This window comes from Orbicella franksi, chromosome 12 (assembly GCF_964199315.1).
Source record: "Orbicella franksi chromosome 12, jaOrbFran1.1, whole genome shotgun sequence".
Classification (NCBI taxonomy): domain Eukaryota; kingdom Metazoa; phylum Cnidaria; class Anthozoa; order Scleractinia; family Merulinidae; genus Orbicella; species Orbicella franksi.
In genome coordinates, this window is record NC_138156.1 from 8,735,775 (window position 1) to 8,759,136 (window position 23,362).

The window sequence follows — 23,362 nt, forward strand, 5'->3', positions numbered from 1 at the left end:
TTTTTCCCAATTAAGCCGTAACCAAGTTCATAATCCATATGCATAAGGTTCTTATTACGGGGCATTCATTTGGCTGTGGCGGGATTTGGGCGCGGGCTTTGACCCTAGAGCATCTGAGTCTTTTGCATTAGGAGAACATGTGTTCAAACGTTGTTTATAGTGGTATACTGGATTGGTGGTTTATGGTGATTTTAAAGACGATACGTTGAAGACTGACAATTGAAAACGTGTATATTCACATATGGACAGCTCTTTTTTCGTTTTAATTCCATATTTTAACAAGGGAGTTTATGTAACTAGCTTTTAGGGCCGAAATAGGGTCAAAAACGGCCGCTACCCGCGAGCAAATTCTTCAACGTTCGGACTCACATAACAGCTCCTTACCGTTGATGTACCTTGGAGACTTGTTAAACCGTTCATCTATTAGAACAATGGCTCCCCAGTCTTGTCTGTGAAAAACAAAAGAGTTATTCATTTTGATGAGGCATCAAAGCAAAAGCCCACCTAAAGGTATACTGAAACGCCTAGCAATTAAGTGTAGCTGTAAAAAGCGCAACAACGAAGTCAATCTGAGCTGGGAGCGAAGCCTTGAGAAGAAACAAGCATGAGAAAAAACGCGTATACCACATTCCACCTTCGTGGTTTAGTTTCTCTCAAAATTTCCCTTTGGTTGGAGCCTGATTGGCCTCGAAAGGCAAGGCTGAAAACCTAACCTTGGACAAAAGCCGTTATTTCCCTTAGATTTGTTAACTGTTTTTATTGACTGCGGTCTAACTACAACTCGGTTATCTCGAGCCATAACCCCCTCCTCTTGGATACTGGTGTACAGTATTTTAAATGCCGGCTATTTAATACTCGCCGTCACGCGGGGATGGTAATAAGTATTTCGTCCACCCGCCTACTTGATTTTGACCGAGTAAAAGTTTAATATTTTTTTTGCTGAACATCTCAACATTTTTTAAGTTTTAACCCCAACTTTCTCGTAACATGCTTATGTTCACTTTGATTGTCTGACAGCAGGATCATAAAGCACAACCTCGCACATCAAAAAGCTCTGAGTCCGCTTGGCAGTTCTTGCATCACGTTTAGGTAATGAGTAAACCAAGAGTGCATTAATACTCCTTCCACCCCTACAAATATAGAAATATGCGCTCCAAAACCACGTTTAAATGCACGGTGTTCTTCGAATAATAACCACGTTACGTGAGTTTATTATATAGTTTTTTGAAATTCTCTTTCGTTTTTACCAAGATGAACTTACTTATGACGAATACACCTTCCCAAAGCCTGTGAACATGAATAAAGAAAAAAAAGAGGTGTTAAAAGGAAAATAACAAGCAATTAAAGTTAGCTATAAAACAAAAGGTCCATTATCGCTTGGATTTCATTGTCATAACTACAATTTTGAAAATTAAACGGAATTACTCGAAGAGCACTGTAGCGAGTCTGACCTGATTTAATGCACGGTAGGCCTGGATCTCATACCACTCACTGCCCGTCAGCAGTCCTCGACTGGCTGAATACTGCGTGTTGTATTTCCGTTTGAGTTCCACCTGAAAATCATTACGCAACATGAAGCAAAACAAGTGTTGGACATTACAACATTCTGCAGAAGACTCCTTTTAAGCCGGACATTTTGTGCCACTGGGGTGTGTGCAATAGACCATAAAACAGTTCTATAAAATGTGATCGAGGGTTGACTTTGTGATGAAAGAGACAACAAACTACTTGAGCATGACAATAAAAGAATTTACATTTCAAACGCAGCAAGATTAATATCATTGATAACAACCTCGGTTCTGCTCAAAAATCGGTTAAGCACCGAACTATAAATTGGTTATTCCGATGAAAAAAGCCCAATGTTGCCCCCTTGCGGATTATTTTATCCTGACAGAAAAGAACGCTTTTTATCAAAAGTTCATAGTAACCTACAGAAACCTTGAAATGACTGTTGTGGACTCTAACAAGAAATTTAAAATTTCTTCGGGAAAAGTGGCACGAAACCGGATAGGACTCGAGAGAGCAATGAAAATGGAGACAAACTCTTCCCTCGACTTTGAAGATGTTTTCACTGACTTTTTTCTGACTTGTGACAAACGTAATGGATTTCCTGTCTTAGCCTGTCTTCCTGAATCTTAGACTGTGAAAGGCGTCAGAAGCGAGTGAAAACGTACCTAAAGGCTAGCTTGTTCTAGACTCATAAATTATGGAAAAAACTTAAGGTCATTCCCCAGTATTGCATTGGGCATCCCTACTGCGCATAATTTCACGCGTGATTAGCGCGCGCGCATTAAAAAATGGCGGCTTTTTCTTTACGGCTGGACCTCGCCATAGAGGTAAATCGTCATTTTCTCGCAAACGAGTATGGTTACCTATCATTTTTTTCTATTGTTTTGAATTGAGTAATAAATTTCTCTCTGTAAAATAAATATGGACCAATTCTCAGTGTAGAACAAAAAACAGTCGTCGGAAACGTGAATTTAGCAAGCAATCGTGACTACAGTTATGGTGCTATTATAAGGATTTATAAGGTATAAACAAGGTGCTGTTGCTCCTAAACGAACACGGGGACCCCTCATTTTTATTTCAATATTTAAGTTCCTATAATATCAATAGGCAAAGTTTCACAAAAATCTCAGTGCAGGTTCTATTTCAGTGGAATGACCTTAAGTCCCCATCATCACAATTATCCCTTCGTTTTCGCCACCTTCTCTTCGTTTTACCTACTAATCTAAGAGACTGCAAACAAGGTAACTTAAAGGCTCATTTTAATACATTTAAAGACACACGCAGCACATTTCACGGTATACTAGCTCACAAACACCGCAGACTGAGCTGGTATGTGTTTGGTAATGAACAATTTCCAATTGCAGTTGTGTGGAAGGACGAATTGTACAGAGTGAACCAGCGGGAGTTTTGGTATGTTTTCTTAACAGAATGGAGTGTACCTTACCTGGACGTCTTTCACATTTGGAAAAGGTATTCCAATCTATAGGAAAAAAGTGAAACTTGCTTTAGCGTGCTTCTACACCTCAACTGGTTGGTTTCGTACTTCGTGTCAAAAGTACGCTACTTCTACGAATAACGTAACCTATTTTAACCTCTCGGTCAGTGGGGACGATCGAAAAAGGAGGCGGGCGACGAGCGGGATCATCGACGAGCGGGACCAAGAGAGAAAAGGACCCCGCTCGTCGCCCGCCTGCTTTTTCGATCGTCCCCACTGAGCGAGAGCCCAGAACAGGCTACAGGCAAAAGGTGAAGTACTTTAAAGCTAAACCTTTTCAGTAGGATGGTGGATTCTCAAGAACTCAAAAAATGATCGCGTTCGATCCGAGTTCTTTTAGAGTCGACACATATTGAACCTGAAAAGTTTGTTTATTTTTTCAACAATTTTAGATTTAGTATCAGATGGACTAATTAATTGAACTCGTGTCGTTTTGCCTAAACACTAACAAAGAACAGTCTAAGGCCAGGGCTTCCCCAGACCCTTTCCGCTTCTAACATATGCCTAGTAGAGGGGCCCTGGGGCTTAATCTACTGTGATTAATATTCAAATGCACACCGGACAGAAGTCTTGTTTGAGAAAACATCTGCCACGCGGACTAAATGGCTTTTCTCTAGTACATGCCGTAGTTTCTTCTTCGAAAACTCTCAAAGGAAGTAAATGTTTCGACACTAATTCAACCGAATGTTTGATTAATCGATGTACAGTGCAAGAATATCGAAGAAAGTGACGGACAAGTTCATTTTCACCCATTTATTCCATTTATTCAGTTCTTAGGTTTTTACATACGTCACTCTCAAGCAATTATTCAAAATTTGCATTTTTTTCAGACAGCATTATAAATGCTATTCCGTGTCCAACGTTTGTTTTGTCCCCTCTACAGTCGGTATCCTTTCTGCATGGATGTTTTTTGACGTTTTTATAACAATTTTTTAATATTAATGTCCCTACGTCTACTTGCCATTTAACCACTTCTCTACGCCACACGCTCTGGTCAAAATGGAAGGGCTAAAAGAGTTTCTGACTCCTTCTCGCTTCAGTTTGTTTGGCTACATTGTAGCAGTCCTTTTTCTCTTGACAGGAGCCGTGTTTGTAGGAATCACAAGTAAGGTAAGACTCAACGAAAGGAGAACTTTCCTTTGCGATTTCCAAGGTACCCTACCCGACAAGAATTTTCATCAAGCTCAATGCTTTGAGAAGTACGAGGAACAGTACAATTCTCCACTGCCATTGTATCTGTATGTCCTTTTGAGTTTTGTTGCCGTGGTCGTGGTGTGCCTCGCTTACTCGTGGTGTTGTGTGAAATCTCGGGTTGACCGGCTACAAGCCGCGATGGCACCCGATGCGGAAAACCCTCGCCCAAGGCCAAGAATAAGAACTCGTCGAGTTTTCGCGATTTATTTCCTTCATCTAGCGACGCGCCTAGTCTTAGGAATTGTGTTTACATTGATGCAAAACTTTGTGTTGTATCCAGGTGGCTTTCCGACCGGATATGCTTGCGTTTTGCCAACGGTGAGATCATTCAATACCAGCGCTTCTTCAAAAACACTCTCTCACACATCAAACTGCCACAATTCTGTTGCATCTGAAAAGAACAGCTGTATGAGGATGGTTTGGATAGCTAACATCATTTTCAACTGTCTTGTGTTCGGAGAAATCATTTATCTTCTAGCACGTGCATCACATAGTGGTAAGTTTACGTTCGATTCAGAATTCTCTTCAAAGTATTTTTTCTACCAAAGGTCAACTGCCGTGACGCCAGCTGGCTTCAGGAAATCCATGAAAAAACTGATCTTACAAGAAACAGAGTTTCTAGAGCCACTGATTCACTGTAGCACTGAGGAAGAGGAAGGCAACATCCTCTTAGATGACATCTTTCTGGACGTAATCATTTACACCGGAAGAGCAAAAGAGAAGCTTTTGAAGGATTGCGAAAGACACCTCATATACGACTCCTATTTAAAACCTGAAAGCCAGCATGGATCAGTTGCGATCAAAACGCGCGGAGAGTTGTTTCTGTCCAACGAAGACACTCAAAACCCTCGGAAAATTCTCATCGTTGGACGCCCGGGAATCGGAAAGTCTTTGCTCTGTCAGAAACTCCTGCGTGATTGGAGTAAAGGGCACCTTTTCCACGATAACAGCAAAACGTTCAAGTACGCTTTCTTGTTCCAGTTTCGTTCGTTTTATTCGGAAACATCAGGACAGATCTCCTTTCGGCAGTTGCTGAACCGCACAGCATATTCAGCCGGTCAAAGAGACGATCAGGTTTTTCAAGAACTGTTGGATAATCCTGAGGAAGTACTTCTTGTATTTGATGGCTTCGACGAATTTAAGGATCACGATAGCTGCACGACCAACGAGGCGGCACGATTCGGAAATGGCCCAAGCGAGAAAATGCCATTATCAGCACTATACATGAAACTTCTGCAGGGAAAACTCCTTCCTGGAGCAACAGTGTTGACAAGTTGTAGGCCGACTGTGCTGGGAAGTGTTGAGGTCCCACTGTTTGACAGGACTGTGGAAATAATGGGCTTTACAGAAGAGAAAGTTCAGAAGTATGTGAACAACTACTGTGAAGGAGACAGCGCGACAGCAACACAAATATGGGAGCACATCTACAGCAATTTAAACCTGTTGTCTTTATGCTACATTCCTGTGAATTGTCGCATATTGTGTTTCTTTCTCAAGGCGTTAATCAAGCTCTGTGCCCTGGGATCAGAAATCGTCACCTTACCGACAAGGCTCACGGAAGTCTACCAAGGAGCTTTGAGATTGTTCATCTTTACGCATCACCCGGAATTTCGCGATAAACCATTTCGGGGAAATGAACGCTTTTCAGATTCGGTTGAAAAGACCTTGACAGAACTCGGGTCGTTAGCAAGAAAAGGAATAGCCGAAGGGCGACTGATATTCGACTCAGAAGAAGTGTCAGGAATGATACATTGTGGTTTGCTGAATCAATTGCCTGACAGCAGGTTGTCTCCGGTGGAGTTCAAACAACGTTTTTGCTTCATTCATTTAACTTTACAGGAGTTTCTGGCCGCTAGAGAGATTGCGAAGATGGAGCCCGATGACCTTAAGGAATTTATTACGTCTAACACGGAAGATCCAAAGTGGCATTTGGTCATTCAGTTCGTTGCTGGGTTACTTCATGGCCAGCAGCACAATGACGCGGTCAGCAGCTTTGTAAAGTGCCTTCACGACTCTTCGCTGTCGAATCCACCGAATAAAAAGATGGCTTTACTCATGATGAAGTGTTTGTACGAGTACAATGACGATGCTACAGTGAAGAGCGCAGCTTCTCAGCTTCAGCAAAACAGATGTTTTCGCAATTCGTTTGACATGTGGAATTGCCAAATAACACCTGTTGACTGCACAGCAATTGTGTACTTCTTAAGAAACATTGAGCGGGTGAATTACTCACTTTACCTAAGCGCTAATTCTCTAGGAGAAGGGGGATGTAAAGAATTAGCCAAGCTGTTAATGGAAGGAGGCCCAGTTAAATTACTCCTAAAAAAGAACAACATCACTGACCAGGGTTTGATTTCATTGATAAGAGCTATCAGTGCGGACAAGTGTAAACTCCAGAAGTTGAGCCTTAATTGGAACGACTTAATCAGTCCAGATGCATTAGTCCTCCTTTGCGAATCACTAAAAACCAAAAGTTGTAAGCTCACTCACTTGCGACTTGGCACATTGCAAATAACTGAACACGTTTTGTCACACTTGTGTGAATCACTGGAACACGCGAATTGCAAAATCACCAGCTTGAGGTTCAACGATGAGGAACTTTGGACCGACGCGGTTTTGTTGAAGTTCTGTGAAACACTCAAACACCAAAACTGCCAGGTGAGCTCGTTGAGAATAGAGTGTCAGAAAATTACTAACCAAGGCGTTAAACACTTCTGCGAAACACTAGAGAGCGAACATTGCAAACTCAAGAAACTGGATTTGATCAGCAATCGAATAACCGCTGTGGTGGTGCCTTTCATTCGCAGATCATTAAGTCACCCGAACTGTAAACTCTGTAAATTAAACATTATATCTTGGAACATAAATCAGCAAGTTGAGAGAGACCTGGATGAGGCACTTCAAGCTGCCTGCCTCAAACGCAATGCTCATTCCACAATGTAAATAGCCCTCTCACTTAAAAAAAACTGCCAAACTTCAAGCTTGAGATTAAAACTCACGACTTCACTTTGCAAATTAACAAGAACAACAGCACCTGAAAGTGCCATCTGCAAACACCATAGTTAATAGAGGGAAATGGTTAATAAACCTGGCAAAGTTCTTTGTTGTATGTTTTTGCTGGCTATTTTGGGGGTTGACCCTGTACAAAACCTGACAAAATACAAAAGGTGGTTATGTGTGCTCATACAACTAGCCAATTGAAGCACTGCGATTTTGTAATTCATGCATAGTCTGTGGGCATAAAACAAAAGATGTACAGGGTCAAGGACATTCTAACATAAATCTCAGCCTGTTTGTTTGCTTCTCTGGTGTTTACCGGCCTTCCTGACCATTTCCCTCCGTTAACTATGGCAAACACATTACATACTCGCGTTTCATCCTCAGATGTAAAACTTAGAAGGATCTTTAAACGGCCAGATAAATACAATAAACACCCACCTATAAGAAGCTGGTGATTAAGTGCGTGTTGGTTGAAATTGTTACATTTAAAGCCCCATCAACAATCGCCTGTTTCGTTTGACTGCGCAGAAGTTTTTTCAGTCCCAGTCTCTGTAATCCTCTACGCAGCCGTTATTAGGATCGTCACGCAACGCTTTTCTAGAGAGAAGCATTGCGTGACGACCCTAATAACGGCTGCCAAGGCGACTACGGTCTATGTTGTGCTCATCGATTCGACAAGTATTGTTTGTAAAGCAGTACACAAGTTCAACGAGTAAATATAATGGCAACCAAAGAATAAAGAGAATTTTAAGGAAATCAATAACAAGTATTTTTTTTCTCCCCAGGTTGTAAGTTTCCTCCGGATATAATACCCAACTCGCTTGTAACCTTACCGACTCTTCTTATACAGTTGTTTCGACAAAGGTTGTCCCACTAGTCTGTCCACAGACAATCTATCTTGTCTCGAGTTCGTCGCGATCGCAAGCGTAGCAAAATATTAATCTGGCGCGTGGGATATGAACGATCCAAAACGCAAGGGGGTGGGGCTCTTTCGCGTTCCACGCTCGCTTTCAAGCGCACTCGACGAAGGAAAAGATCGTACGAAAAAAACATCCGTGGACAAAAGCGACCCCTCTATACGGCCACTTTTTTTGTCCCGGCGCACGGTCAATACATTCACACTTATTTTAACCTATCAACAACGTCCACTTCTCTAAAACAGCAACGGCCACGAAAGCGCCCCCTAACTGCCAAAACAACCTCCCGACAACGGCCAGTTAATCAACGAAGGATCAGTGCATACAAAATCCCTGTTTACTGTAAAACGTAACAAACACTGATCCATACCGCACGTCGTTGGTCTCTGTTTCTGTTTGGTTTCTGCTTTAATAATATATTTTGTTTGTGTTGCGTACTTACATGCTACAATAAGCATTTTTTAAAGAAAAAAATCGTTGCACCCCCAAACAAATACAAGTGTCATATTACACCCCTACCTCTCCATAACGGCCACCCCACTTTCCACTTTCCCTAAGGTGGCCGTTGTGGAGAGGTTCGACTGTATATCAAACAAATAATTCTGAAATTTTATAGGTCTTGAAAAAATGATTTCTTACCGTGATGACGGCTCTGGCGTTGTTATCTGCAAAGTCGAGTCCTTCACTCACTTTTCCTCTGCACACGGCCAGGAACAAACCTCCATCAACACTGGAGTCATCATCTGAGTCTACACATCAACGGGTACAAAGAAAAATTTCACATACGTTTTTTTTTCTTCCGTCTCAAATAATAAGATTAAGATGGTTTATCAATGAAGAGGACATTTGAGTGGAGTTACCCCTTAAGGTAACAATCTTCAGTTCTCATACAAGTTAAATCTACGAGAACTTGATTAATGTTTAACGTAAAAATTCAACAAAGTAGAACATTTGGCGCTTTACACTGGGAGTTCGCAAGTAGCCAAATTTCTGAATTTGTATTGCATCTTATGTGATTGGCTCATGTAAATTGTGTATCGTAATAGTCTTTTCTGACCAATCACTGTTTAGAATGCCCATTTTCCTGTGAAAAATATGAAATATGAAAATAATAAGCTATATATGAAAATATTAAGCTATATATGAAAATAATACGCTATTTGTAATACTAATGACAAGATCAAGAAGACATTGCAATCTAAAATCTTTTTTCTCGCTAAAAACAGCGAAATAAAATTGAGGAACTTTTAAATTCTTACCATTTTAATACACATCCTTTCAGTGAAATGGTAACACTGCCAAATGATTACAGGGCGCTCTTCATTCGACCGAAAATTCCACCATTTGTCGCCGTTTCGAAAGTTCCGGAAGTTTTGGTTCAATGGAAAGCGCCCATAACTGCTAAATAAGGTACCGCTATGAAAAGTAACAAGTGAAATGTGCCAAATCCATGACGTAAATAACACTGTATAGTCATTTCTTGAGATTCCTTACGTACATCAATTAACTCCGATAAACATGTTTTCTATTGCTACTCAAATCAGAAACATAACATTTGTACATAACATTTATCAGGGAGAGGTCTTGAGGACAGTTTTCAAGCATTGACTTAGTACACGGGGAGTAGTTAGCTGTACTCGCGGAGAGGCTTCTTATACGATGAACAGAGAAACGGCAACCTTGGAGAAAACATTACGGTATTCTTAACGCTGTAATTCACCAATTGAAAAGGAAAAAAAAATTAACATGGCGTTGAATGGTCGGTCAACAATTTCCAAGTTAATGAGTGAACTAAGCAAGGCTAAGTACGGATAAGAGTGGAGGAGTTTGTAGATTCCCTTTGCAACGACAAACGTTGAGAACAGAAACGTAACAAAAACTGAAGAAAGACTTGCCGAGTCTACATCAAGATACTTCTCATTGAAACTAACGCGAGGCATACATTTGACTTTAGAAATTTGAAAGTGAAGAATACCGACTGAACGTTTCTGCTTGCCAGCAATTGTTGCTGATTTACAAGACACTACACCACCACACAGCTACGCATGAGCCACACAACTCAGTCGTCGTTTAAACAAAACAGTGGCTTTGTCAAGGCAGCCTTGTTGTTGCTCAGTTTCATTGTCGTCGGTACGTACGGCAATGGGCGCGTTATTCACACCGTCTTACTGGGCGACGTGCATCGCCCAGTTCTGAACTTTTTTGTAGCATGCCTGAGCACTGCTGACCTGGCCAGCTGCCTTATTATAATGCCGTTCGTCTTTGTTTCCCTGGTGTTCGGTCAATGGGTATTTGGCAGTATTTTCTGTACCATACAAACCATGCTTTCTACCTGCTTGGCCAACGTCGCGTTTCTTAGTGTCGGTGCATGGTGTGCGCACGTTGCCGAGCCATCTATCGAAGACGTTTCCCCAGTTTGTCAAAACGACAGGCTACTGCTTTGTTGTTCTTCATCTGGATCTTCCCAATTCCATTCACCGCGCCCATGTTGCGCGAAGAATTTACTTACGCTGAGTTCGCTGGACTGTGTTTCATCAACACCGCCGAACACTGGACTGCTGCTGGCATTACAAAATTCCTCGTGAAAGCTTTGGGTGTATTGATCATATTGTTTTCCTTTTGGAAAATTTTTAATTTCCTCTTTTCCCTCCGACGCCGAGTCAGCCCAGGGCTACTTTCCAACGAGGAAAAGTTAACGATGGCCGCCTTTGTTCACTCAACTTGGACACTGATCGTGTTCATAGTCACCTACTTAGGACTGAACGCACCTATCGTCATTGTGCTCATTGTCAACATGCAGAGAAGAGATGCTGGAAAAGACGCTACCCCTGACTTACTAACTGGTGTCTTTTTATGGATGTACTGGTTTCAATATGCCACCAAACCGATCATCTACGTTCTGCGAAGTTCACGATGCATGAAAGGCTTTTCAGAAACTATGTATAATAATAATGATAAAAAGAAAAACAATGTTCTCTAGTATATAAAACGCTATCAAAATGTCATGATATAAAACAATACGTCAATTAAGGCTTGCTACGAGAAAGGCCGAACAACCGGGGAAAGTGCTGCTTAGCCAATGCAGTACAACTCAGTTTGCACTGAAAATGCCGTCGAACATTCATTTGTTCTCACCGAGGATTTGGAATCCGACATTCACGAAGTCCAAGACGGGGCAAATTCGTGCCAAGATAAAGTCCCCGATAACGACATTAACAAGACTAGTCCAATCCTTCATGGCGTTTGTCATAACACAGTGAACTTGACGATATCGAGCATCTGTTTGATGAAGCTTCAAAGGTCCAACAGAAAGGGTGGGCCAGCACGTCCCACAATCCTGAAACAAACAGTCTTTAAGGAACTACATCATGGTTTGGGCGTGTCCCTGTCAATCTTCTCCATCCTTAACTATCATTGTTCCTTTACTGTTTATTAGTATCTCATAAGGTCATTCCACTGAAATTGAACCTGCACTGAGATTTTTGTCAAACTTTGCCTATTGATTGTTTATAGCATGAAGCGCATAAGAGTATTTCTATCCCCCCCCCCCCCCCCCCGCCACCCGTGGATGGGATGCTTGTCTATTGCAGGGTTACACCGCAGCATCAAATTTGCCAGTACTCATTTGCACACCTGGGTGGAGAGAGGTACTGGGAGAGTAAAGTGTCTTGCTCAATAACACAACACAATGTCCCTGGCCAGGGCTCGAACCAGTACTGCTCGATCCGGATGCTAGCGCTCTAACCGTCAGGTCACCGTGCCCCCACTGTATGACAAAAATGTAAATAATAAGACGCTGTTTACCTAACTGTTCATCGCTTTCTTCACCCTCACTGGTTCTTACAGCATGGTAGAACTGGTGCATGATGTCGTCAAACTCTGAAAATTGAGAACACGATAATTGTCAAACATTTTTGGAATACCATTGTCGATACTGTAACTATGAAAAAAATGTAATGGCTGTCTTGATTTCTATGGCAGCTGACATCGCCGAATTAGGTCTTCGATAGAGTCCCCTTCCCTGGCCCTTGATCTGCACGCAAGGGAGCACAAATCAAAACAAACCAAGTTATTAGTCCTTGATTAAATTTGCCTGTGTCAACAAGCAAAACCCGCAAAACAGATCAGCTGGGTTTTCAAGGCTTAATCACTTATAAACTTTAACAGATTCATCCTCTCAAAGGTTTTTCAGAAACTATCTATAATAATAATGATAAAAAGAAAAACAATGTTCTCTAGTATATAAAACGCTATCAAAATGTCATGATATAAAACAATACGTCAATTAAGGCTTGCTACGAAGCTGTTTTTTCACGGCAGCTTTAAATGTCTTTCGGGATTTAATTTCCTTAGTGACTTTATCTAAGCTATTCCATATACTAGTTGCTCTATACGTAAAGGTGCGTTGGCCGCTTTCCAAAGTGTTTGCATTGTGTCTGACTCGTCCTGAGTCATCTCTTGTGAAAAAGTAGTAAGACACGCAGGGGATGATGGGATGGAGGTAAAGAAGGGAAGGAGACTCGAGTCCCCGGTCTTTTCTCCTTCCCAAATACCACCTTTTAAACGAAAGCAGAAACTTCTCATCAAGATCCGATTTTCAACAAAAATATGGTTTGTCAGTGGACTTTCTAACGTATGATGGTCTCCTTTTCGTGATCCCTGATGTATGGAAAGGGTCAATTCTTAACTCAGAAGAAACTCTCAATAACAGTGATGAACACAACCTCACTTCTGCGAACGTCACTGCCAAATATGCTCGTAAAATGCTTATGCTGGAAATGCTTAAACCACCGAACGTAGAAATGAAACTAGTCGAACAAAATCCATTCAAGGTCACAATGGAAAACAAACTTAGCAAGGTGATACATAACAATACATAAAAAAAAATGCTCTGTATTCAGTTTTGCAAAAATACAGTAGTATAATGCAGCTGTATTGGTATCTTAAAAGAATGTAAAGTTGTTGTATACGTGTAAATAATGTAAAGTAGCTGTATTAGTATCGTAAATAGTGTAAAGTAATTGTATTAGTATCGTAAATAATGCAAGTAACTGTCTTAGTATCGGACATAGACATGTCAGACTATGGGGCAAGCTACATGAGGCCCGGATATCTAAACAAACGTTCAAGAGCATTCAAATCCCACAAACAAAATGTCGGATTTTTTATCTTTTTTTTTTTTTTTTTTTCGGAAAAGGAAAATGAGAGCAATCCTTGCAAACCTAATTTGTCTCCACTGCGTGGTTCACTGACAAGTACTTTCCTGTCCAAGAGCTTGGACCAAAGACCTGTTGACTACAAAAAATAACCATTGTGAATGAACCTTGAGTAAGCAAACTTCTCGCTTCACACTCTCAGTTCCTCTCCCATTCAAGGAACTTGTAGAATTCGATACAAAAACTATCTACCTACACATATGAAATATCTGTAGAGTTACATCGACACGTTTCTCTAGTGCAGAGGACGAATTTGCGCGCAGAGAAAAGTGAAAAACTTCTGTAAAAGCACACTTAACTGCTTTCGGTCTCTTTCTCTTGCAAAAAACAACTAGTTTCCGGCAAAAATAAACTTTCTTTCAAAGATTGATGCACATCTTACCTCTCTTTAAAACATCAATGCAAAGCCAAAAAGCCAGATTTACCTCTACATTCGCTGAACGTTCGAAAAGGAAATGTATGGCAATCTGCAAGGAGGAATTCCATCTTACCTGCCAACGTTTGCTGAGCTTGTCCAACATGTTGTACGATGGAAAGAAACAGAGTACACCATGTGGTACTGTCTGAAAAACAACAACAACAAACAGACATGTATGTCAAATTAAATAAAATGGCTAAGAATTAAGATCTTAATCAAGATCTAAGTAACACAAAGGGAATAAACAGCACGCAATGCACGCAGAAGCGATGACATTTAACTGCCATTTCTAAAATTCTGTCTAGAAAACTGGAAAATAACCAAACAATCGGATGGTTATACATAACCAGAAGACAATGGATAAAACACAACAATCACTCCAGTCCCGATACCTGCGTTTAACAACTGGAAATCTAACCAACACTTTGTCGATGTTACAAGCTGCCGAAAAACGATTTCACTCGATCCCGAAAATCGAGATGGCGGTTTGCAAGGAAACGGGTTTAGTTCCCTGTTCTCCTCGCTTCCATTCGGGATAAATCGTGCGCGACATAAGCGCGACATTATTTATCCAAATAAGGAATGTCGTATGCCAGCATTAAACGATGACGTCATAAGTCATCGTTTAATAAAACAGTCACAAAACACAAACCATTACCTCACAAACATTAAGTACCATCTTGCCAACTTCATCTTGAAAGGTGAAGGTCTGTAACGAACGTTTATAATTTATCAAAGCACTGATCGTTTCATGAACTCTATCTACTCATATCATTGTGTCTTCTTGTTCTACACCATAACAGACTAAAAACTACTGCAACTATCCTTGGATGAGATACAAGACTTTAACTGTCAAGTTTATCGAACTTCTACTCGTCAACTAACTTTTATCTATGTTGCATCTTATTTTTTGGCCAGCGAGGAAAAAAAGCGTTATGTAAATTGTCTTGTTCACGAGTATCGCAAAGCAAACTCTCAGTCCTAACAAAGCAGTCTTTAGACAGCCACAACTCCAGTCAAGTACAAAAAAACAACAACAACAACAACAACAAAAAAACATTGGTATGCTGTTTCACGGCATACCTCAGCACTGTGATAACTGGCATTAATAGCTGAACCACTTGGTCCTGCTGATAGGGTTCCAACCCACACCTAAAAAGCCAACAATCAACTCTTTGTTAAACAAAATACATAAATAACATGTCTGTTCTTCTGTCAGTCCCAGTTAGTATGCAATTGAGCCAGTGCTTGACTTATGGTTTCTGTTACAGTAATAAAGGCGCGGTGTGTCCACATCTCTGACTGGGTCCTTGCTTATTAAAAATTCACCCCCTCCCCCCTCCTCCCAGTAACTTGGTATTTCTGACAGCTTCCCTGTAACCATTTACAACTGGGTGGAGAGAGGTTCTTTGACAGACTACCACAATCAGGCTAAAAGTAAAAGACAAAAATGTCTGCCCTTATCGAATAAGACACTGGTTATAACTATTCAATTGTACTTGTATTTTAGGCCACTATTTTACCAGCAAGTGTACAGAGAATTTCCACCATCCATTGCTGTTCATCATCCCTAACATGCACACAAATCAACGTGCTCGCTCCATATTCTTAACTAAAGAAACAACGATGCCATGGGCTAATATGGCTACATATTGCGCATGCTCGACTTTTGTAATATCTATGGTATGTAGTACTGCTGTGCTAATCAGGGACACTATAAATGAACAAACAAATATTGTAAATAGAACTGAAAACTTGTTAAAAATCCCAGCTGCATTGAGGCTGACCTGTTGGTTATTTACAAGACGTGGAAAAGTTCAATACGGAACCACCAAACACAAGTCTATCTTGTGGCAGGGAGGAGACCCCCGGATTACAAAGCCAGTGCCCTAACCACTAGGCCACACCAACCTCCACAAATAGTTGCCTCAGTCAAATAAAGGATAAAGTCTGCAGACTCTAAGTTTTCCTACACTTCCCCTGTCAAAATTAATGCAAAGAACACTTTGCTGTGAGTTGTAATGTTTCAGCAATATATTAATACTGACCTGCGAATTAGCAATGACATGATTAGCTTCCAGTTGGATTGGGAATTTGATTCCAAGTTCAGAAGAGAAGGATGTCATTGGAGACAGTGTTCCAGATGTCAGGACGATACACCGTGCCTCCGAACCAATCTCAGAGAAAACCTTCGAATGAAAGAAACAAGCCAGACACTTAAGATGGAATAAGCTAGACATAGACTAATTATGCTGAGCAGAAAGTTGCTCAAGCAATTATATTAGAAAAATAAAAAACTCTCTTAGTCTAAAATTAAGGAACATCCATCTTCAATAATATTACCCTTGGGTTTTACCTCAGGATGAATCAGTAAATTGAGAAAAAGCATGATCTTACTGGGTATCACTATGTTTAATCATCAAAGGTAAGAAGTTTGACGGTTTCTTTTTTGCAAACTCTGTTGCTCAAAGTGAGTTAGTTATTTGTCACTGAAGTTTGAAAGTAGCCATGCTTAACCCGTGGCTAACATACACTGTAGATATTTTTGCGTTCAGACAAGTTAAAAGCATTTTAAATCATGTCTGTCTGTCTGTCAATTCTCAGTTGCTGTTACTAGTGTAAAGGTTTGCGTGACAGACTTTTGCAACAACTACACATGCAACTAGCATATTATTATTGTGGCACAATTGGCAATAAATTTTCTGATAAGCTTTTCACCTCTACTTTCTAGAGAGGAAAAAACAGCAATTACACTTCAAAAGTTCTTCAGAAATTCTGTGAGTTGACAAATAAACAATAGCTTCCATTTGGTGCAAAAATTTTTGCTGGATCATACACATGTATGTCAATAACTTAACTTACCACAGCAGGGTTCAAACACCAAAAGTTTAGTGAATGAGTCCATTCCTTCCTCATTCCTGTTTTGATTTAAAATTACTACACATTAGTCAAGTCTGCAATAAAACGAAACACTATTTTTTGTTATTTTTTGTAAAAACTAAAGTAAGAACACATTATATGCTTACCTCCATGAGCTCTCCTCCATCCTCCAGGCTACATTTACAAGCAAAGAAAAGAGAAAAGTGTTACTCTTGGGATAAGACCATTTTACAGTTGTGTGCTTAGTTACCATTCATATTAACACTGATGTGCAACTGTACTCGGAAAATTTACACGTTGCTATTTAAAGTTAGAATTGAAATAAAACACATACATTATTGGTTTGTGATTCTACAGGGTGATAGTTGATCTGAACCTTGCCTTGCCAATTATCACCTCAAAGAAAATTACAAGTTTATTATCTAATTACTAAATAGAAAACAAAATTGTTACTTACCAAAACTGCATCTCTGACCATAACTGATGTTTTCAATATGGCACATCTAGTAAAAGAGCAGTATTAATTTAGGACCTATGTTCCCTGAAACAACCATGGAATATCTATTTCCTAAAAAAGGGGGACTCGCAGTATTTACCTGTAATCAGCGATATATTGCATATTGTTTCCCATCATAAATTTGCCAATCAGAAATATTCCTTCCAGAAGAGAAAGACTATGAGATGTTAAAGAAGGGCTGTCACTTGCTCTGCAAAAGAAGAACCATGGTAACTAAATTTACCTACCTGTCCAAAGCTGATGTTCACAATACCAAACTACTGCAATAGAATCAACATCTGTATAGAAATTTGCAACTTGTAATTGTATTTTTTATTTCTCCAATACAAGATTTAAATACAATAGTGATAGACAAAATGCAATGAAAGGAAAGTGGAAAGGGAAAGATATTGTAAACTAATTCTATGCCCTTTAACTAAATACCATTTTTAGGATAAAAAGAAAACTTAATTTAAGAGAAGAAAGAGTAAACACATAGTAAATAAATAGCAGATGTAATTGAGGGAGGTGCACAAAATAAAAGCCTCACCTATTCCCTACTAATATGGGAATAGAACAAGAGTATTGGCAGAGCCTTTCTTATCTCCCCACCACAGCACAGGCTGGATTGGACAAGATAAAGGTCAGGATATAAGATGGTGGGACACAAGCAATGCCAAAGCTTGGGGCAAGTCGCTACGCAGACTTAACCAAACCACAAGGAGTGATCCCAGTTTATTGGCAAATAGCAAATAAAAGCCCTTCTCCAAGGGAGGGAGGGTGAAGAATTTTAAAGCTAAATTGTTAAAAACTGTGTACTCTTGCGCAAGCTGCCAGGATAATTCCCTGTGACAGCGTATTGAGATTCATATAGAAAGACTCAGAGTGTCTCAAAGTTCATCCAGTAGGTACAGCTGTACTATGAACTAAATAGACACAACATGCCGAGCTTGTTAGCCATGAATGGGGCTAACAAATATATGGGCCAATCTAGGAGAAGCTAAGATGTTTTACTAGACTGCACAGCCAGATAGAAGCTGAAACAACTTTTTTTCAAAACACAGTGATCATAAAATAGTCGGCAGGTATATAATTTAACAATTTATAAACTTGTTATGGTTCCGAGTCCATCAATATCTTCTTTATTTAGTTCAATCTGTTAAGTTTGGTAGACATAACTCACAAATTAAATTCAAAAATCATTTCTACCTAGCTTAACAGGTTGTTTATTTTGATTCTTTATTTCTTGTAACATTTCAACTGAGTTATAATTATACACTCTCCCCCTAGCATCTACCATGGAAAAGGTATTGCTTCCCTTGCAATTGTCCAATTGAATTGTCTCTAGAAAACTGATGAAAGTATTAATACCATGCCAAAGAAAATACAGCCAATCAGAATACAGGAAAGCCTTTGTATACTTGATTGTATTACAGCCAACCTTCCTATCATGTGCTGTATATCACATTGACTGTGTTGGCCAAATGTTGTATCTCCATGGCATGATATAAAAATTAATAGTTATGAAATGCTATCCATGGTATGCTACGGATTATTTTTTTCCAGCTCATAAGCGGGCAGAATTCAACAAATCCTGCAATCTGATTGGTTCTGGAAGTGGGCAGAAATTTCCTATCTGCCCATCACAGCAGGCAGAATCCATCATGTTGATCTATTTCTGTGAACGGATTAGCGGTAATTGTCAATCTTTTGCCCTTTTTACACTTCCATTGATAATTGATCAATGCAAGTTTATCTCTATTCACCTTTAAATTGCAAGGAAAGTCACTGTAAGTAAATTCAATTGAGTTTTTTGAAGTTGTGAGAGTTTGTTTGGCTGTTTGTAGCTCGGCACTGTAATGGTGCATAATCCTGTGTGTCTCTCTGTACAATTTTAAGTAAAAAATGAGTCAATTTCAGTTGAGTTTACCTCTCTGATTGTTGTTGTATTTTAGAGAATTTCTGCGGAATACAGTCAACGAATTTCCACGCTTTCTGCCATTCCATTTACAGTAGAAAAGTCTGATTTCAAGTGATTTGCAACGACTGACAGAGATTGTTTTTGTAGTACAACTTCAAACTTTGCACAAAATTTCACACCAAAAAAACAAGTTTGGAGAACTTAACTAATGAACTAAATGCAACTAATAAAAAGTAAGATGAAATAAATCTGTTCTCAGTCTAATACATCTTTCTTTGTCTAGTATCTGAGTTACTCTGTCAATGTACATGTAAAGATTTTTTTCAAAGGTTTGTAGACGGCACGTAAGCTGATTCAATGACAAAGTTGGATAAACAAAACCATCGGTAAATCAATTTACCACAGGAAAACAATAAGTCAGTCTGTACAGTGAAAAACTGTGACCTTGGACTTGAAATGCTGCCCTTGGCCTGCAGCCCCGGGCAGCATTTTCAAGACCTTGGTCACAGTTTTTCACTTCACAGACCTCCCAGCCAGCTAATAACATATATATATCCCACTTGTCACTTGTATTTTCTTTGTGTACACACTTGCCTAGAAAGGCTTAAGTGTATACCAAGAAAATACACGTGACTCTTGAAATATCCCATGGTGTACACTCAAACGCGCTGCATATCTAGTATAAATTGCATTTAAAATAATAATTAGGACTAAAAAAGGATTTCTTAATAAACTTATGAATAACACTTAGAAAAGTGTTTAAACTGACAAAAGGCTAAAACTACTTTAAATATCAAGTAGGCATTTTTCAGATGCAATATAAAAGATGGCAGAGTTAAGATTGCTAATGCAAAGGTAGAGCATGCCCATATAACAAACAAAGATTATCAGTGAGATTAGTTTCTACCACTGATGAATTAATATATTTTCCAATTTACCTGGAGGGATCTTTCATGGCTGTCATAAGATACTGAAAATGCTCCTGATAATTTCCAACAAAAACAGAAAAATATTAATAAATTTCAGCAAGACATACCAAAAATAACAAATTATTTGCTGTTGAATGTTTTGAAAATATATTTAGAGCTTGGGTGAACTGATTTCACTGCAACTAATAATTCTCCTAAAAAGACTTAATTCCCCCCAGCCCTAATCTACCCATCATTTTGTTTTTGCAAAGTAAAATGTTTTGAATCAGGTGTACCAAAGGCATCCACAGCTGAGTGTCAATTGATACCATTGAGGGATACCCTCAATTGACATCTCGATCAGTACTCAATCAACATCCCTATCGATGCTCACTCGATGACACTTGATCAACAGTTGGTCGACAGTTGGTCAAGTGTCGACTGTCAACCAAGAGTTCAATCGAGTGTCAACCTAGGTGTTGATGGAGTGTTGAGTATTGAACGAGAGTTGATTGAGGGTACTGATTGACACTTAACCAAGTACACATACACGTACATAATAAATGTAAAATGTTCCTGGTGTGATTCCTTGTTTCTCCATAGCTCCTACGATTTCCATTCCAGACCAGACTTTAGATGACTGTTCAAAGCTCCGTTCTCTCAAATGAGCAGAGCTTTCATGTATCCAGCGTAGAAAGCTTCCCACCTTCAGATTAAAAACAAATTGACTTAGTCAGAAGCAAAATTCTCCTCAATGATTAATACAGATTCTAGGGTTTTTGTTGGGATAACTTAGCTTGGTATCATATTTCTAGATGTCTTCCCTGAGATGATCAATTCCAACATTCAAAGTCAAGAATTTAACGATCATGTTTGAGTTTTTCACGAAAAGGTAATGATGTACAAATTATTTTAAACTAATATGTTTGATAGAATACACTCTTGTGTATCACATTTTCGTTACTAATTAACTATTTTGGTATAATGATTTGATTTTGATTTTTTTTTTCATTTAAACAATATTTTTCATTGATATTATTTTTTCTTAGAGAGCATAACATGTTCCCCAACTGACAAGAGGTGATGTCCTTTTATTATCCCTTACTTATATTATTTTATGATTCCCTGTGTTAGAAGCAAAATGATGAATGCAGGTGGAAAAGTTTCAACCTGAAAGGATCTCATTACCAATGATTTTAGGTGATCCTGAACGCAGATAAAGAAATCCCTGATATATATTTACCATCAAATGTAAAGATTTATGGTGATCTGTGAACACTTGCAGTTGCACTAAAGAGATAATAAAATATTTACAAAAGGTTAAATTAAGAACCTTCAATTGGTGCTCAGTTGATTTCAAATGTTGCCTATAAAAGCAAAGTCTAAAAAAAGTACAATCCCATCGATTGAGTGCCCATCAGGCTGGCGCATATCTCCAGTTTCTGTAGCATGAAGCGACCAGGAATACTTCTACTCCCCCCTGGATGGGATGCTAGTCCATCCCAGGATTACCCCCAGCATTAAATTCGCCAGTACCCAATTTTGTACACCTGGGTGACCATGAAGAGAATTAAGGTGAGAATTGAGTGTCTTGCCCAAGAATACAATGTAATGTCCCTGGCCAGGGCTCAAGCCTGGACTGCTCAATCCAGAGACGACCACACTAACCACGACACCACCACACCTCCACAAAAAAGTACAATACAATACATATAAACTTGAGGGCAAATGATTGATGCTTCATGCTTACAGTAAGTGCTAATCCTCCTGAATGCTAGTCCAATGCACATTAAATTCATGTAAATTGTTCCTCTAGACCACTTTTCTAATAAAGATTTATAAATGAACACACTAGAAAGCTAACATCAGGGTTCATACCCTTTTTCAGAAAAAGATTTCCAGGACTTTTCCAGAACTTCTCCAGGACTCAGAATGATTTTTCCAGGAGTCTAAAATTCACATTAACCCTTTCACTCTCAAGATCACTCTCAAGATCACAATGTTAATTCTCCTTACTGTCTGCCATACACATCATATTTTTTTACTTGAGTTAAACAGATTTCCAGAACTTTCCAGGACCATAAGCGTTTTTCAAGGACTGTCCAGTCCTGGAAAATGCCACAATAAAAATCCGGGCCTTTCCAGGTTTTCCAGGACCCATACAAACCCTGTAACATTGCAAGAGTACACAATAATGACCTGGTCTGAACGTAATTGTTTACATCAAATATCATTCTTGGGACCGCAGATGTCACAAATATGCAGGATGCAACCAGATGTGAGTATTGCCATCATTTCCTAAAGTCACCCACCACCCATCCACAGATTGCCCATCCAAATGTAGTAATAGCAATACTATTTTCATTTTATTACCTAGCCTATCAAGGTCATCTAATGTGTTCTGTAAGTCCACAGCTGTCAGTGTAAGGCTGGCAGCATCTCGTGCTGAGTCTTCTACATTGTGTGCTTCATCCAGAACCACTATCTGGTCCTTAAGGCTAATTTCCATCTGAAACAAAAAGATAAATGCATCAAACTGTTCAGAATACTGTGAGACCTACCTTACCTTACCTGCCTTTTCTTTGAAGGTGAAACGTCATAGGGCCAACCTCTGCTTCTCCATATTCATTATGTATTTTATTTTGTTTTTATTACAATATTTAAAATTGTATCTTGAATAAACCATTATGCTATGTTATGTTACCATAAGTGAAGCCTGGTTAATTATGTGTTAGAGCAAAATTCAGAGGGAATTGTATACTACAGTCAGACCCTGATAATTTAAACTCAGTTACTTTGAATTCCCCATTATTTCGGGCTAAAAATATTTCCCTTGGATTTGCTCATCAGTTATTTACTATTAGCTATTTCCAACCCCAACTATTTCAAACTTTTTTTGGCTTCTCCTGAGAGTTATCTATCTATCTATCTGGACATAGTTAATAGAGGGGAATGGTTATGAAACCAGACAAAGTTCTTTGTTGTATGTTTTTGTTCACTTTTTTTGGCCTTGACCGTGCACAAAACACAATAGTACTGTTGTTTACTCTGTACTGAGGAACTAACCAATAGAAACTTGTTGGTTATGTAATTCATGCATAGTTTATAACTGCAAAACAAAAGATTGTGCAGGGTCGTGGACCTTCCAACATAAATCTTGGCCTCTCTGTTTGCTCCTTTGATGTTTGCCGGGCTTCATAACCAGTCCCCTCTATTAACTATGATCTGGAACAACACAAACTGAGAGAGTGGCTGAAACGTGAAATGGAATACAAATAGCCTTACCTGCATTCTGATTTTAGGATCAATGAGATAGTTGTAAGGACAGAAAATGATGTCAGCTTCCTTCATTAGCTCCCTCGCAGCATAATATGGACAGGCCTAAATCACACATCAGAGCATTATATT

General features: G+C 39.3%; 2 protein-coding genes across 2 annotated transcripts in view; one reads left to right on the forward strand and one right to left on the reverse strand.

Annotated features, from left to right (window-relative positions):
* Positions 1-23,362, reverse strand: part of LOC145463413 (Fanconi anemia group J protein homolog) — a 37,768-nt gene that overhangs the window by 4,686 nt on the left and 9,720 nt on the right. Inside the window, exons 11-30 of the mRNA XM_081447168.1 lie at positions 23,240-23,335; positions 22,328-22,463; positions 21,198-21,244; positions 20,511-20,660; positions 19,985-20,028; positions 17,226-17,336; positions 17,087-17,132; positions 16,776-16,803; positions 16,612-16,667; positions 15,798-15,938; positions 14,833-14,901; positions 14,408-14,458; positions 13,823-13,894; positions 13,338-13,410; positions 11,920-11,994; positions 8,755-8,864; positions 2,954-2,989; positions 1,452-1,553; positions 1,262-1,287; positions 385-449 (exon numbers count right to left, since the gene is read on the reverse strand). Coding sequence (XP_081303294.1) covers positions 385-449; positions 1,262-1,287; positions 1,452-1,553; positions 2,954-2,989; positions 8,755-8,864; positions 11,920-11,994; positions 13,338-13,410; positions 13,823-13,894; positions 14,408-14,458; positions 14,833-14,901; positions 15,798-15,938; positions 16,612-16,667; positions 16,776-16,803; positions 17,087-17,132; positions 17,226-17,336; positions 19,985-20,028; positions 20,511-20,660; positions 21,198-21,244; positions 22,328-22,463; positions 23,240-23,335 — 1,534 coding nt within the window. The remainder of the gene's footprint in view (positions 1-384; positions 450-1,261; positions 1,288-1,451; positions 1,554-2,953; positions 2,990-8,754; positions 8,865-11,919; positions 11,995-13,337; positions 13,411-13,822; positions 13,895-14,407; positions 14,459-14,832; positions 14,902-15,797; positions 15,939-16,611; positions 16,668-16,775; positions 16,804-17,086; positions 17,133-17,225; positions 17,337-19,984; positions 20,029-20,510; positions 20,661-21,197; positions 21,245-22,327; positions 22,464-23,239; positions 23,336-23,362) is intronic.
* On the forward strand, positions 2,998-8,745 carry LOC145463415 (nucleotide-binding oligomerization domain-containing protein 2-like). The gene has a single exon (XM_081447170.1). It carries the CDS (start codon positions 4,004-4,006, stop codon positions 7,139-7,141), a length of 3,138 nt encoding a protein of 1,045 aa, XP_081303296.1. The 5' UTR covers positions 2,998-4,003; the 3' UTR covers positions 7,142-8,745.

Excerpts from the sequence above, each read along its gene's own strand:
- LOC145463415 (XM_081447170.1), top strand. The coding sequence starts at position 4,004 with ATGGAAGGGCTAAAAGAGTTTCTGACTCCTTCTCGCTTCAGTTTGTTT.